General features: G+C 32.4%; 1 protein-coding gene across 1 annotated transcript in view; it reads left to right on the top strand.

Annotated features, from left to right (window-relative positions):
- LOC102880525 (phospholipid scramblase 1) overlaps positions 1-11,688 on the top strand; it is a 27,909-nt gene extending 16,221 nt beyond the window's left edge. Inside the window, 2 exon segments of the mRNA XM_015593646.1 lie at positions 8,751-8,912; positions 11,617-11,688. Of these exon segments, the coding sequence (XP_015449132.1) occupies positions 8,751-8,912; positions 11,617-11,688 (234 nt within the window).
- The last annotated feature ends 1,659 nt before the right edge of the window (positions 11,689-13,347 follow it).

The raw sequence follows: 13,347 nt of genomic DNA, 5'->3' as shown, positions 1-13,347 counted from the left end.
AGCCCACAAGGACATCGAGCACCAACGGCACCTCTATTCCTATAGAACAAGCCCTATCTTCATGTGAGCAGATTCAAAAATTACCAACGGCTCAAAGAACTACTCCACCCAGAACAAGTTGCATGTAATACTACAATCTGCAATCGATCCTATAAGAAATACCTAAGTAAACATTAAAGAGACAAAACAAGAAACATAACAGGAAGAATGAGACTAAAGAACAGGAGGATTTGAAAACAAACCAAATAGAACCTCCAGAAATGAAAAGTCATTGAGAAAACCTCATTGGAAAGGATGAGCTGCAAATTAGATACAGATGAGGAGAAAATGCTTAACTGGATGATTTATATGAGGAAAATATACAGGGGAGATACAAATTGGAAGGGACAAAATAATTGAAGGGACAGGAAGCTAGAGTAAATTACTCTTGCATATGCCTAAGAGGAGCTACAGAAAAGGACAATGCAGAGGATGTGTTGAGATAATATTCAAGTAGATAAATGACTAAGAATCTTGCCAACTTGATGCTATGTATCCTCAGATTCAGAAAGTGCAGGCAGTTCTGGGTAAGAAAGAGAAACGACATCTAGATACAGCTCAGATAAATTACAAACATCAAACTAAAAAGGAAATTTTAAAGCAGCAATGTGAAGAGAGAAGGTTACCTCTAATATGTAATTCCTTTACCATTAAGGATTTTGAGCATCATTTTAGGTTTACTGGCTACTTGTATTTGTTCTTTTTGCATTATCTATCCATGTACATTGCCTGTTTTTTCTATTAGGTGGTTTAATCTTTCCTTGTCATTTTATGTAATTTGTGGTTGAAGATGTCAACTCTGCATCTGTCTTTTGATTTGAAAATATTTTCCACAGCTATTTTTTTCTGGACTTTGTGAGAAATAGAAATATCACATAGAAAATTTAAATCTCGTGTAGTCAAATGTACCTATATTACTAGCTTTAAGTTCTCCTGACTTAATAATGAAGTTCTCACCAATGTTACATTTTATCTACTTTTTTTCTCCTGTTACATTTAAATTTCTAACTTACTTGGAATTCTATTTGTACAAATTGAACCACACTTTTTTTTCTTTCAGATATCGGTGTAAATGTGTCATCACAGTTTTTAAGTACACTATTAATTCCTTGCTAAAATAAAATACCATACATTAAATTCCCATAAGAAATGGGATCTATTTTTTAGATTCTTTCCTCTAGTGCATTGATCTAGCTATCCGTTCCTACAGCATTACCTTATAATTTAACTATGATGATTTAATGATATGCCCTATATCCAATCATAGCCAAGTAGTCACTTAATCTTCTTCATTGTATTTTCTTGCTATTATCAGATGTTTCTTTTCCTGTGAACATTAATTTTATTTCACTCAATGTTTCTGAAGTTAGAATCCAATTCGAATGATATTACATCTGTTTCTAATTTTTTTAAATTATTTTTTATGGTGATATTGGTTAACGAAATCTGATAAGTTTTAGCTACACATTTTTTAAAATAAGGACTATATATATATATTTACACTGTGTGTTCACCTCTCATAGGTAGATTTCTTTCTGTTACCACATATTTGACCCCCTTTAACTCATCTACCTCTCCCCCACCCCTTACCGTCTGGTAACCATTAGTCTATAGTCCATGTCCATGAGTCTCTGTTTGTTTGTCCTGTTCATTTGTTGCTTTTAGGTTTATATCCCACATATAAGTGACATCATGTGATTTTCAGCTTTTTCTGTCTGGCTTATTTTACTTAGCATGATTATCTTGAGGTCCATCCATGGTGTTGCAATTTCAAGTCTTTGAGGTAAATACCCAGTAGAGGTATTGCTGGATCATATGGTAGATCTATTCTTAGATTTCTGAGGAACCTTCATACTGTTTTCCATAGTGGCTGTACCAATTTGCAGTCCCACCAGCAGTGTATGAAGGTTCCTTTTTCTCCGCATCCTCTCCAGCTTTTGTTATTACTTGTCCTGTTGATTATAGCTATTCTAACAGGTTTGAGATGATATCTCATTGCAGTTTTGATTTGCATTTTCCTGGTAACTAGCAATATTGAGCATCTTTTCATATAACTGTTGGTCATTTATATGTCTTTTTGGGAGAAGCGTCAGTTCAGGTCCTCTGCCCATTTTATGATTGGATCATTTGCATTGTTGTTGTTATCGACTTGTATGAGTTCTTTCTATATTTTGGATATTAGGCCCTTATCAAAGGTATTGCTTGCAAATATATTTTCCCATTCAGAAGGTTGTCTCTTTACCTTGGTGACGATTTCTTTTGCTGAGCAGAAGCTTTTTCGTTTGATGTAGTCCCATTTATTTATTTTTGCTTTAAGTTCCCTGCCTTTGAGGCCAAATTCATAAAATCCTCTTTAAGTCCAAGATCCTTGAGATTAATTTCTATGATTTCTTCTATGCATTTTACTGTTTCAGGTCTTATATTGAGGCCCTTAATCCATTTTGAGTTCATTTTGGTGTGTGGTGATACAGAGCCGTCTAGTTTCATTCTTTATCAGCTGGCTTTCCAGTTTTCTCAGAACCATTTATTGAAGAGAATTTCTTTCTCCTCTGTATGTTTTTAGCTTTTTTATCAAAAATTATTTGCCATATAAATATGGGTTTACCTCTGGGCTCTTAATTCTGTTCCGCTGGTCTGTGTGCCTATTTTTCTGCCAATACCATGTTGTTTTGATTATTGTCGCTTTGTAGTATAATTTGAAGTCAGCAGTGTGATGCCTCCAGCCTTGTTCTTTTTTCTCAGGATAGCTGTGACAATTGGGTGTCTTTTGTGCTTCTGTACAAATCTGATGATGTTTTGTTCTATTTCTTTAAAAACTGCCAATGGGATTTTGATGGGGATTGCATTAGATAATAAGGTCATTTTAACTATATTGATTCTTCCAATCCAAGAACACAGACTATCTTTCCATTTCTTTGTATCTTCTTCGATTTCTTTTAATAGGGTCTTGTAGTTTTTGTTATATAGGTCCTTTACTTGTTTCGTTAAATGTATTCCTAGGTATTTTATTCTTTTTGTTTCAATTGCAAAAGGAATTACTTTTTTCACTTCTTTTTCTGACACTTTGTTATTAGAGTATGGGAACGCTATGGATTTTTTAACATTGATTTTATATCAAGAAACTTTACTGTATTTGCTTATTTATTCTAGTAGTGTTCTTGTGGAATCTTTAAGGTTTTCCATATAGAGAATTATGTCATCCACAAATAGTGACAGTTTGACTTCATTTCCTATTTGGATGCCTTTTATATCTTTCTCTTCCCTGATTGCACTCGCTAGGACCTCCAATGTTATATTGAATAACAGTGGCAATAGTGGACAGTCTTGCCTTGTTCCTGATCTTAGAGTGCAGGTTTCTAGTTCTTCACCTTTAAGTATAATGTTGGCTAAGGATTTGTCATCTATGGCCTTATGTTCAGGTACTTTCTTTCTATACCAATTTTGTTAAGTGTTTTGATCATAAATACATGCTGTCTGTATCTTGTTGAAGGCTTTTTCTGCATCTATTGATAGAATCATGTGATTCTTATTTTTTAATTTGTTTATGTGGTGTATCACATTAATCAATTTGCATATATTGAACCATTCCTGTGCATTTGGGATAAGCCCACTTGATCGTTGTGTATAATCTTTTTAATATGTTGCTGTATTCGGTTCACTAGTATCTTATTTAGGATGTTTGCATCTGTGTTCATGAGAGATATTGGTCTGTAGTTTTCTTTTTTCATGTTATCTTTACAAGATTTTGGTATCAGGGTAATATTAGCCTATAAAATGAGTTGAGAAGTATTAGGGTGATATTATCAGGGTAATATTAGCTTTATAAAATGAGTTGGGAAGTATTACCTTCTCTTTGATTTTTTTGGAAGAGTTTGAGGAGAATAAGTTTTAGATCTAATTGAATGTTTGGTAAAATTAACTGGTGAAGCCATCTGACCCTGGACTTTTACTTTTTGGTAGATTTTTGATGCTTGTTTTAATTTCCATACTGCTGATCGGTCTATTTAGATTTTCCTGTTCTTCTTGATGCTGTCTAGAAAGGTTGCATTTTTGTAAGTACTTGTCCATTTCTTCTAGGTTATTAAATTTGATGTTACATATTTTTTCAGTCTTCTTGTATGATCCTTTGTATTTCTGCAGTGTCTGTCATAATTTCCCCTCTTTCATCCCTGGTTTTGCTTATTTGTGTCGTTTCTCTTTTTTCTTTTGTGAGTCTAGCCACAGGTTTGTCAATTTTATTAACCTTCTCAAAGAACTAGGTCTTTGTTGCGTTTATTTTTTCTATTGCTTTTTCTTTTCAATTTCGTTTATTTCTGCTCTATTTTTGATTATTTCTTTCCTGCTGCTGATTTTAGGCTTCATTTGTTCTTCCATTTCTAGTTTTTTAAGATGAAGCATTAGATTGTTTATTTGGGCTCATTCTTGCTTTGACGATAGGCCTGTAATGATATGAACTTTCCTCTTATGACCACTTTTGCCGTGTCCCAAAAGTTTGATATGTTGTACTATCATTATCATTTGTTTCAATATATATCTTGATCTCTTTTATTTCTTCTCTGATCCAGTTATTCTTCAGTAGTATATTGCTTAATCTCTATGTATTTGTGATTCTTCCCACCTTTTTTTACAGTTGATCTCTAGTTTCAAAGTATTATGATCAAAATATGGTTGATGTGATTTCAACCCTCTTATATTTGTTGAAGCTATCTCTGTGTCTCAGTATCTGATCAATCCTTGAGAATGTTCCATGTGCACTAGAGAAGAATGTATAAGCAGCCCTTTTAGGATGGAAGGCTCTGTACATGACAATTACGCCCAATTGGTTTAATGTGTCATTTAAGGATTTTATTTCCTTATTGATTTTCTGTTTGGATGATCTGTCCATACCCAACAGTGGGGTATTTAAGTCCACTACTAAGATAGTGTTTTGGTCTGTTTCTCCCTTTATTTCTGTTAGTAATTAATTGCTTTATATATTTTGAGGCTTCCTAATTGGAAGCACAGATATTAATAAGTGTTATATCTTCTTGGTGCATGATCCCTTTATCATTATGAAGTGTCCCTCAGTATCTTTATTTACTTTTTTTATTTTGAAGTCCATTTCATCAATATTAGTACCTCTACTCCTACTTTTTATCTTTCTCTTTCTGGTATTCAGTGTTTCCATTGCTTCCTTATCTTGTCTCTCTGTTATTTATTTATTTTGGTTGGGTTTTGTGTACTTTCCCTCTGGTCCTTCTAGTTTTATGTTATATACTTCAGTTTTGAATTTTTGGTGTGTGATTAACATTACGAATATATAAAGGATATTTATGTATCTGCAGTCACCCATTTCCTTCTTCGTGTGCCTTATTTCCATTCCCCTTTGCAAATCTGGATCTTTGAATCCTCCCCTTTTCAGTCATTGCTGTCTCAATTTATCCCTAAGTGTGCTGAACCTTCATTGCTATCTTGCTATCGCAAATCTCTTCTTATTTTTAAGCTTATAATGCCCCATTCTTAGTAAGGGTTGCACTCCTCTGCTTCTATCCACCTGTTAGTCGCCTTAATTATGTATCGTTTTTGTCATTTTGTTTTAGGTGAGCTGACCCCTTTCAGTATTTCCTCTAGTGCCGGCCTCATAGTAGAGAATTCCTTTAATTTTTATGTCTGGAAAGTTCTTTATTTCTCCTTCATATCTGAAGGACAGCTTAGCTGGATACATTATTCTAGGCTGGTAGTTTCTTTCACTTAATAAATTGAATATTTGATTCCACTCCTTTCTGGCTTATAAGATTTCTGCTGAGAAGTCCAACAATAATCTAATGGGTCTTCTTTTATATGTTACCTTTTTCTTCTCCCTGGCTGCCCTGACAATTCTGTTTTTGTCATTGATTTTTGATAATTTTCATCCAGTGTATTTTGGTGAAGGCCTTTTTGGGTTGAGATAATTGTGTGTTCTGTTGACTTCTTGAATTCCAAGCTCCAGCTCATTCCTTAGATTTGGGAAATTCTCGTCAACTATTTGTCTGAAAATGTTTTCTAATCCCTGCTCCTTTTCCTCCCCTTTGAGAATTTTTATTGTTCTTATGTTTCCTCTCCTGCTATTTTTCATAGTATTTTCTATTCCTATTTTTCCTAGAGCTGGTATTAGCAAAATTAACTTTATTTGTGTGTGTGAAAGACAAGACAGAAAACATTTTAGACTTATGTTGCAACTACTCAACTCAGCCATTGTAGATAAAGAAGTCAAAACAATACATAAATACTGGGTGTAACTGTGTCCTAATAAAACTGTTTATAAAAACAGACTAAATGTAGCCCATTAGCCATTGTTTGCTGAACTCTAGCCTAGATTTTTATTAAGAATTGATCCCTAACTTTCTAAGTCTGAGTATAATAATGGTCACGAGTACAGACTCTGGAACGCAGAACGTGGATTTGAAATCCATCCCAACAACTTCTTATCTGTGTGATATGAGACTGATTACTTAACCTCTCTTTGCTTCAGTTTTTTCTTGTGAAAACTCTGTGTAATTGTAGTATGTATCTTATAAAGATATGAGGAAAAAAATGTCTAATACTTGAAAAGAATTTATATGCCATGCATGCATATATTAGATGTTATATAAATGCTGATTAGCAAATAAATACAATACCTTTTTAATATCTATGGATACACTCCTATGTTTTTAATTATGTAATTCTCTAGCATTTTACAATTTCTTATAGTATATTCTTTTGATACTTATTTAATTTCTGTATGCTAATCTTCTATTTGGATTTTTTTTGCATATATTTGTAATGAGATGAGTCTATAGATCCATTTGAATACCTTTATCATTTTTAGAAATAAGTAAAAATTAAATTTATTAGTAATATAACAGTTTATTTCTTCCAAAAGTTGAAATCATTTCATTGCATAAATTTTCTATTTTTTAAAATATTATCTAGACAATAGATAAAAATTATCTAGTCCTGTTGACTTTTCAGCTGAAGATTATGTTCACATTTCTGAACTTTCCTATAAAAAGTTATATATTCTATTTCTCACATTAATTTTGTTGAATGTTTAGATTTCTTGCTGTAAGAATCAAAAAAGGGAAATGCTATTATCTTTTAAGTCTAGTGATAGGATTATGGGAGCTGATAAGTTAACTTTTGTAACTTTTGTAAATTTTGTATATTTCAAAAAAATTAAAAATAACTAAATTAAAAAATAAAATGTAAGGTTTTATTACTAGCCACAAATGCTTAGATGACAGCTGTTAGCAGAAAAAACATTAAAGTATCAGAAGAGAGAATTTGTATTCTTCTAGTTTCCCACGATAATGTTATATAACATATATATATATATCCCTATAGCTCAGTAGGTTACAACAACAGGTATTTATTCTCATGCTATAGGTCCATTGGTCAACTCTGTCTCGGTGGGTATACCTAGGCTCAGCGAGATGGCTCTGATTTAGGCTATAAGTTGGCCACAGGTCTGCTCTCGGTATGCTCATTTTGGAGCTATAGCAAGAGCAACTAACTGGATCATACTATTCTCGTAGCTGATTGCTGGACATCAAGAGCATGCCAAACAATCAGCCATGTTTTAGGTCTGTGTTCACCTCACATCAACATTCCATTGGTCAAACAAGTCATATGGCCAAGCCTAATTATCCATGCTCAGGGACATATACTGGGCCCACAGCAGGGAGAGTCAGTAAATGAATATTGATGAGCAGTCATTCATACTATCACAGTTTGCATCTTAAGAGTTTATTTTGAATTTAAGAACCACGCACACCCAAATAAAATGGGTAAACTGATTTTAGTTTCCCCACATTTATTTAGCTGCTTCCAACCTGAGCTAAGGCTTTAAAGAGTATTGCTAGCACATGTGCTACCTCGTGTACATTTGAAAAGGACACATCTCTTCCTGGGCTGATGCAGCTGTATATGCACAAACCATGGGGATGTGGCTACATTCACGCCTACATACCCACCTGGTGAGGTACATTTGTCCTGTTATGATCTGTTCAATTTTTATGACTTTCCTTATGCAGAATTCTAAAATCAGGAAAATTTTAGTTTGGAGCTCTTTTTTTCAAACACCTCTCTTCCTCTTTTGTTGTTCCCCCACCCTCCTGTTGTCCAGTCTTAGCCCAAACTTTGACCTGTGGCATCTCATCAAGATACTCACTAGATACTTTCCTTCACTCAAAACTGCCAGTCTTCTTTCCCAGGCTCTTAATACTTCATGTTTTCCTACTGACACTGGTGGTGATGGCCCTCCCATTGCATTTAAACACTCAGCCTATGTAAATTCTTTGTGCTTCTCTTAAAGAGATGTCACTTGGGGGTTTAGTTTACTACTCTCCTGATGGTTTCTAGAAACTTCATCAAAGAAATATTTCATATTTGTATCTTTTCATACCAAAATTTTGTTTTAAAACAATTGAATTCATTTCTTATTGTCTATCTTAATGTAAAATAGAAACGTTAACTATTTCAGTAAAACTACTTTCATATAAGGTCTCCACAGCAAAGAAACAATTTTTTGGCATATATCTATAAATAGATACAGTAATTTATACAAATGTAATGAGTGATATAATGTTCATAGCTATGTGCTACTTATAATTTTAATAGTGTATTTGTTTCATTTTATTCCAACTGTGGAAATAGTTTTCTTATTAGTTTTCTAGAATTCTTTATGACTGTCATTTTTTTTTCCAATTTAGATTAAATCTATTGATGAAGAAAATGTGGTTGGTAAGATTTCCAAGCAGTGGGCTGGTTTTGCGAGAGAGGCATTTACAGATGCCGATAACTTTGGGATACAGTTCCCTATAGACCTTGATGTGAAAATGAAAGCTGTGATGCTTGCCGCGTGTTTCCTCATCGTAAGTCAATTCTTGTTCATCTTGGGTATAGATGGTTTCTTTAGTATCATTCTGAAATGACTTGTAAATTGTACATTTTTAAATGACCTTTTTAAGTGTATAGCTTTTATTTAAAGGGGTCCCATTTAATCTTAGTTCTGAAATTCTATTTTCTTCTGATACTCCTGATTCACAAGTGACTATTTTCTCTGGAACTTCTGCTCATTTTCACATGGCAATAGAAGGACTTTGTGTGTCAAATAGAGGGCCTGGTCTTTGAGGATTTTATTTAAAAATTGAAATAGGTACTTAGAAGACTTCAAATATGGCCTTACATGGAATAAGGCTCAGTGAAACACAGATTTCCTCTTGATTCATTATAAATTATATCCTCTGATACAGGAATGTAAACTGCAATAAGTGTACACATCCAAATAAGCCTTCGAATGGAACAGCCACTTGAGAGGAAACACATTGGATAGAGCAGTGATTCTGAACTTATCTTCTATTAAATCACTTAGGGAGCTTTCAGAAACCCCAAGTACCAAATCATACCCCAGTTCAACTAAATAATAAGCTAAGAGTAAAAGTTGTATGACTCCCCAGGTGACTCAACATGTAGTCAAAATCTAAGACACCCTGGATAGAGCAGTGTTTCTTAGCTTTGATGTACTATAGAAACACTTGCGTAGTTTTTCAAATTCCCTGTGTCAAGAGTACACAGACATTAAAACCCCTGGAAATGGGACCAAGCTTTCAAGCAGTTTAGATCTTTCCCAGGTGATTCCAATGTGCAAGTAAGGTTTTGAATCATTAACACGAATATCTTAAACATAGATTTGGAGTTGCAAATAGAAAAAATTAAAAAGTGACAGAATGTACAGAAAAAATATCTAGTTACTTCAACAAAAAAGTGTCAGAAAAATAAAAAAATAAAAATGAAATGAAAAAGGGAGAGACATGAACCTAATACAGTTTGTTGACCATGTTTAAATATTGATTCGAATGATTAATTTAAAATATTTTTATAAGGCATTCAGGGAAATTTGAACATTGGCCATTTGATGATATTAATGATTTATAATGGTGGGATTTTTTTGTTTTTGATTTTTAACTTTTATTAAATTGATTTATCTTTCACATCTTTTAAAATTTTATATTTCAATTACATTTGACATATAATTTTATATTGGTTTCAAGTGTACAACATACTGATTAGACATTTACATAAACTTTTTGAAGTGTTCGCTACAATAAATACCAGTGTCCATCTGATACTATACATAGTTATTATAATATTATTGACTATATTGTCTATGCTGTACTTTACATTCCCATGATTATTTTTATAATTAACAATTTGTACTACTTAATCCCTTTCACTTTTATCACAACCTAACCCCCACTAAAAAATTAAGGTGGTTTTAAGCTGTGATGATGATATCATGGTTATGTAAAAGCAAAACACCTTCCATATCTTTTAGGGTTACTCACTGTAGTATTTCAGTACCAAATGGAGTGATATCAGGGTTTTGCTTTAAATAATGGAAGTGATTGCAGGGGGTAGGAGGGGCTGGAGTATTTGTTAAAATAAGATTAGTAATGTTAATAATTATTGAATCTGATTGAGGAGTGGGTTGTTTGGACCTATTATGCTATTCTATCTAATTTGAAATATGCTTACTATTTTCTGTAATAAGTTTATAATATAACAAAGTTCTTTGTAAAAATTGTTTTCAATAAGTGTTAATTTCACATAAAAAGTAAAATTTAACCTTAATCTTGTGGGAACGGTTCAACTAAAGGTAGAGTTATGTGAAAGATATGGTGTATTCAGGAAAGGGAAAATAGTCTGGGGTAATTAGATAGTTGGAAAATGGGACTGGGATTGGTGGTGGACTTATTAGGAAATGACTGAGAGCTTCCTTTAAAGGACCTTTAAAGATAAGGCACCTTTTTTAGAGAATTGTAATTTATTGAAAATTGTTTTGTTAAATGTTGATTTTAAACTCGGTATAAATAAAATAGTTACAAATCAAAATTTTAGAATGATAAATCCTGGCATCTATGTGAGAAATGAATTTGAGAGGTAAAATTGCAATTGCTAGTGATTTGCAATAAGGATAAAATTATTTCTGTTGAGGGGATAAATGAAAATGATAGATGTGAGAGATATAAATTCCATAGAATTTGTCTGAAGTCATAGGAGTGGGAGTCTGTATAGATACTGATGAAATGAAACAAGCTGGAAAATGTAGACAAATTTGGAACACAAATGAAACTAACACAAAAAAATTTTAAGGTCATTCTACCTCTTAAAATGGCTGCTATTCTTATGAAAAAAATTAATTTTACATCGAATTGTAGTCATAGGAAAAGTTATTTTACTACAGAAGGATTTAAAATGTTGGGTAAGAAATATTGAAAGACAAAAAGTCCTAGGAGACTAGAAAAAGCGAAATATAGAGAAATTACCAGAAGATTAATTAAATCCATGCAGATATCAACAAATGAATAGAATTATAAGATTTAATTGCTAATAAAATGGAAAGCTAAAGGTAGAGCCTATATAGCTATAAATTTTTCCTAGATTTACTGATTAGTTAAATTTTCTTGTTTAATGAATATATTACTGTTTTCATCAGAACACTTAGCATTTCTTCATCAGAGAATTATCTCTGTTTTGCTACTGAAAACTCATTCTATACTTTTGTTTTTAATCTAGGATTTCATGTTTTTTGAAAACAATTCATGTACTCAAATAATACATTCATTCCTGAAAGCAAAATTGTGGTAATGCATTAATGAAAGTCTCAAAATATGAAGTTTCTATACTGACTGGGACTATCTAAAAGGAAAATTCAGTGTTTTTTTCCTTGAAAATAATTATACCATGAGTGAATTACTCTGGGATGCCTGTAGTCCAGGTATGTGATTTCACTTTCAAATTATATAGTTTATTTTCTGTATAATTGTTTATAAATGTTTTTATATATTTTCTTTAATGTTCATTGTATATTTCAGAGAAATGACATAGGTCGTTTTACCTTTAGAAATAAACTTCTTATGCAAAACTACTTTGAATTACAGCTTGATTTATTTTCCATTTTTACAAAAAAATAGACTATTAAAATAATATACTTTATTAAATCTAGTTACAATTTACTTCTTTTATATCAACTAAAATTATTTTGCAAATACTGTATATTCAAAAATGTTAAATATTAACATAATTTCAGTTTTCTTTATAATTGTGTTCAAATATACTTAATATGCATATTATCTGGGAAAAGTAAAATTTGTATATTTAGAAATCCCAATCTCCTATAATCTGTTACTGTAAATAAGATTTTCATATTGACGAGACAATAAATTACCAATTTTTGTTGTTTTCAATGAACAAAGAAAGACATGATTCTGTTCCAAAGAAGAACACATTTTTAAAGACTCACTCTAAAACTAAAGTATTTTTATAATTTTTGAGGTAATTTTTAATATGGAACGATTATTTCCTATATTCTATCATTCATTGAACATGGTATTTATGAGATCACTTTAGATGTTAATAGACATACATATTCCTTCACAGAGTAAAAACTTCTATAATAGTCTATGTTATTTATACTAATAATCAAATAACTGAAATAAAAATTGTTGCTATATTTCTTTGTATATTTGATTTTTTTTGAAAGGAACAATGAACAATTGATTCAGGTGGTGTTCAGAACTCTGCACATTTACCTCCTATTCCTTTTCAAATATTCTTCAAAAAGAGGAAAACATATGACACTATTTAGTAAAACATATGATACTAGAAACTACAGTTTCTACCTGTCAGAAAGTTAAAGGAATTTTTGTAATCTATTTTGTGGGGAAGATTGGATTGAGAGAGGGGAAACCAACCCACAATTTACCTCATGCAAAGGAAAATTGTGCTTACGAAATAAGAGCTAGGGGGAGAGATCCCCTTTCTTCTTCAGCAAAACTCCACAAATAGCCCACCATTGTTAATGGTAAATGTTTGGTGACAACAAAATCCAATCAAACCACTAGCTCCTAGTGTTGAGAACATTGAGATGGCAGGGGAGCAACAGGAAAAGTAATGTCTAGATCACCATTCATTAGCCTAAATAATTCATTAGATGTCAGATTCCAATGATGAGAAGTAATCATGGCACTCATGTTCAGTTTATAGTTTGTGCAGACAGCATTCCAGGTAAAGTGAAGTAAGTACTTGCATAGCTGGATCCTAGTGGCATTACTTATGCAGGTTAGAGAAGGGAAGGGCTTTCCGGGCTAGCCATTAGGTACCACAAACTACTCAAAATGAAGCTAGAAGTATTAAGATTATCACTGTGACAGCTACACCTTGCTTTTATTTTCCCACTCCTGCTCCTCTTCCTGTTCCTCCCCTTTCTTTGCTTTGGATTCATGGTCTCTGGTTAAGCAGAGTAAA

This window comes from Pteropus alecto, unplaced genomic scaffold (genome assembly GCF_000325575.1).
Source record: "Pteropus alecto unplaced genomic scaffold, ASM32557v1 scaffold75, whole genome shotgun sequence".
Taxonomy (NCBI): Eukaryota; Metazoa; Chordata; class Mammalia; order Chiroptera; family Pteropodidae; genus Pteropus; species Pteropus alecto.
The sequence above is the reverse complement of the archived record's forward strand: the minus strand, read 5'-3'. Positions and strand labels throughout refer to the sequence as shown.